Below are 3,391 nucleotides of genomic sequence, written 5' to 3' on the forward strand. Positions count from 1 at the left end.
CTGAGCCCCAGGAGTCTGCAGCCCCCCGCAGCCCTGAGAGACAGGAGGTCAACGAGGTGAGTCTGGATGACGGGGAGGGATGCCAGGCCGGTGGGCTCCTTGGTCTGGGAGTCAGGCCCTCCTCATGCCGTGTCTCCCCTACAGCTCCTGCGTGCCCCCACAGAGCCCCCTGCGGCCCAAGGCCCCGCCAAAGGCCCTTCCAGCACAAAGAGAGCAGGTGAGGGTCCCAGCAAGGGGAGCCGCGAGCATCTGCCTTCCCTCTCCCTGGCCTCTCTTTCCCTGCCTGGGAAATGGGCTCTGGTGCCTAGACAGCTGCAGCCTCCTCAGGTCCAGGCAGTCCCTGACACTCCTCCCACTGCCCCTGAGGTGTCCCCCCCCCCTCCCACCCATGGCCAGAGGCCTCCCTGCAGCCTTGAAAGGCAACGGGCCTCGGGCACATTCTTTTCCCCAATAAGGGAGTGCGCCCATCTCCCAGCTGCAGCGTGGGCAGTGCTGGCCAGAGGGGGTGTCCTCCATCCCCATCTGCAGGGAGGATCTGGGCACCCTTCCTCCCACCCAAGCCTGGCCCCAGCCCCCAGGAGTGTCCAAGTCATCCTGGGGTCAGGGCAGGAACGGGGGGTGGTGAGGGGGGCTGTAAGAGAGAGGCAACTGAGTGGGGAGGCCAGGAGCTGTGGGAGGTGCAGGGGGGGGTTGGGAGGCTGCAGACGTGTACAGGAGAGGACTGTGAGAGGTGGACCCCCATCCACTCTCCTTTCTCTTCCCCCACGTGCTGCTACTGCCTCCTGATACCATCAAACCCAGGTGAACCCCACCCCTGCCAACGCTCCGTGCTCAGCCCCCGCCAGCCAGCCCAGAACCGAGGTACTGCCTGTTCCACTACCCCAGGCTCTGGGCAGTCCCTGTGCCACCCAGCCACTGACAGCCCTCCTGCCCCTTCCAGAGCCCACCCCTCTCGCCAGTGGACCTCCCTCATTCCAGCGGGCCGGCTCCGTGCGGGACCGCATGCGCAAGTTCACGTCTGATTCTCCAATGGCTCAGGATGGCCCACCTCGGGCACCCCTAGGTCCCTCGACCCCCGCAAGGCTCCCGGGCTCCTCCCACGTCAGCACCACCCCTGCCTCCTCCTCCTCCAGCCGCTCCTCCACCCGGGGCTCCAGTGATACCTCCTCCCGGTTCAGCAAAGAGCAGCGAGGAACAGCCCAGCCCCTGGCCCAGCTTCAGAGCTGCCCCCGGGAGGAGGGCCCCAGAGGGCGGGGCTTGGCTGCCAGGCCCCTTGAAAATGGAGCAGGGGGGGCCGGGGCCTGCTCAGAGGAGCCCGGTGCCCTGCTGCCCGTGGCTGTCGGCACTGCCGAGCCAGGGGCCAACATGAAGACGACATTCACCATTGAGATCAAGGATGGCCGTGGCCAGGCCCCCACAGGCCGGGTGCTGCTGCCCACAGGCAGCCAGCGGGCAGGTAGGCCTCCCCGCGGCTGGAGACGAGTGCCTGCAGCTGCCCTTGGACAGGTGCTGCGGCCACGGCTCAGGGTGTCTCCAGAGGGGGTTCTGGGAGCGAGGGGGACGTCATCCACCGGGGCTGCCGCTGTCCTCACCCCCCCCCCCCCCCCCCCCCCCCCCCCCCCCCGGCCCCCATTTTTTCTGCGGGCGCCCCCCACCCTTCTCAGCACCAGCAGTGGGGGCAAGAGTACTATCACCCACATCAGCGGCCCTGGGACACCGGCCCGGCTGGGCGCTGTCACTCACGTCACCAGCTTCAGCCATGCCTCTCCCGGTGGGCAAGGAGGCCGCAGCATTAAGGTGAGCCCTTCCTCACCCCTCCACCATCACCAGCCACCTCACAGACTGCTTCCGGGTCCAGGGCTGGAGGGTTCCTCTATCCGCTCCTCTCCCACGGTGCACGTGGGAAACTGAGGCCCAGAGAGAGAAGGCGGCTGCCCACAGGCCACAGCCAACTGGTGGCACAGCTAAGGCCAGACCCTAGCCTCTCACCCACTAGATGTCTCAGAAACCTACTCTGTTTGCCTTAAGCTTCCCACCTGCTGATCTCTCATCCTTCCTGCAAAGCTGGTTGGTTCGTTCCTAATGAACAAACGGGAAAACTGAGGGGCAGGGAGCGTGGCACAGGCGTGCCCCTCTTCCTGTGGCGGCTCCTTCCCCACACTGGACCTCAGCTCTGAGGTTCAGAGCTGCTCATCTGCTCATCCAAGATCAGCCTGGCCCCGTAGAAGATTGGAGATTAGCGATTAGCATCTGCGTCAACATTTCAGGGGGAGGGGGTGCTGGGCAGAAGCATTGAAGGGGGACAGATAGGGGGAGGGGGGGGGGAGTCAGGTGAGGCAGCAACCTAGCAGGTGCCACGGGAATTGAATCCCTTGCACCCTTCCATTATTCATCCCCGAGCCCGGGATCAGCTGGCTGGGGGCTCAGCTGGGGAGGGAATCCCCAGCAGGCCACTCGGCTGCCCAGGTAATACCCTCCATGCTGCACCGGGGACTGAATGGGACTTGGGCGGAGGTGAGGTGGCTAAAGCCAGCTTTGGGCCTTCTCAGGGGTGACAGGGAGGGGGTGGGGGCGAGAAGGCAGCCTTCCCCCATAGAGCAGGGAGCGAGGAGGGGAGGGGAGGGGATGGCTGAGGCCCTTGGGGTGGGTGGGAAGTGTCACAGTGAGCCCTGGGTCTGATACCACCACCTCGCCTTGGTTTCCCTGTCTAGAACCAAAGGAACGCAGATAACGCGCCTATAGTGTACTTGCTCAGAGTCTGTGGTGGGTCCAAGTGCCTATCTCAGGGAGAAGGCACCTGCTACAGCAGGTTGCTCAACATCCTGCCTCTATTTCCCGCATCTGTTCAAGGCTTTCTGAAACAGCATGGCATGAGGGCAGAGGGGTGCGAGCTCTGGAGTCCAGCAGACTGGATCCTCGCAGCTAACGCACATGGAGGCCCGGGCAGGCCCCTCCCTTGCTCCTTGCCTCAGCTGTCCCACCCGTGGGGCCGGGGACCCTGGCCTCGGGCATCCTTCCCAACCCGTGCACACTTGCTGGGCTTCGGGTGTGATTCCTGCAGGGCCAGGGCCAGGCCTAGCGGTCCAAGTGCTTAGGCAGGCCACCCCTCCCCCAGGCCCCCTCCACGGGCAGCTCAGAATAGGTTTCTATTTGGGCTGCAGCCCCAGCTGGCGGGTGGAGGGCTGGGAGGCCAGCAGGGGCGGGGCAGGCCCACTGCCCTTGCCTTCGCCCTCAGACCAGCTGCAAAGACTCTGACATACCAGCCAGAGGCAGCAGTCCCGGCCACTGTCCCCATCGTCACCCCACCATAGAGCCCCCGCCAGCACCATGCCGGGGGTCCCGGGGCCTGCGTCTGAGCTGACCGCAGCCCTGGAGGAACGACTGAGCCGGG

At 65.4% G+C, this 3,391-nt stretch overlaps 1 protein-coding gene across 1 annotated transcript in view; it reads left to right on the forward strand.

The window, feature by feature from the left end:
* SMTN (smoothelin) overlaps positions 1 to 3,391 on the forward strand; it is a 25,389-nt gene that overhangs the window by 10,071 nt on the left and 11,927 nt on the right. The window contains exons 8-12 of the mRNA XM_005869826.2: positions 1 to 56; positions 145 to 217; positions 802 to 861; positions 941 to 1,465; positions 1,634 to 1,797. Coding sequence (XP_005869888.1) covers positions 1 to 56; positions 145 to 217; positions 802 to 861; positions 941 to 1,465; positions 1,634 to 1,797 — 878 coding nt within the window. The remainder of the gene's footprint in view (positions 57 to 144; positions 218 to 801; positions 862 to 940; positions 1,466 to 1,633; positions 1,798 to 3,391) is intronic.

This window comes from Myotis brandtii, unplaced genomic scaffold (assembly GCF_000412655.1).
Source record: "Myotis brandtii unplaced genomic scaffold, ASM41265v1 scaffold303, whole genome shotgun sequence".
NCBI classification, from domain to species: domain Eukaryota; kingdom Metazoa; phylum Chordata; class Mammalia; order Chiroptera; family Vespertilionidae; genus Myotis; species Myotis brandtii.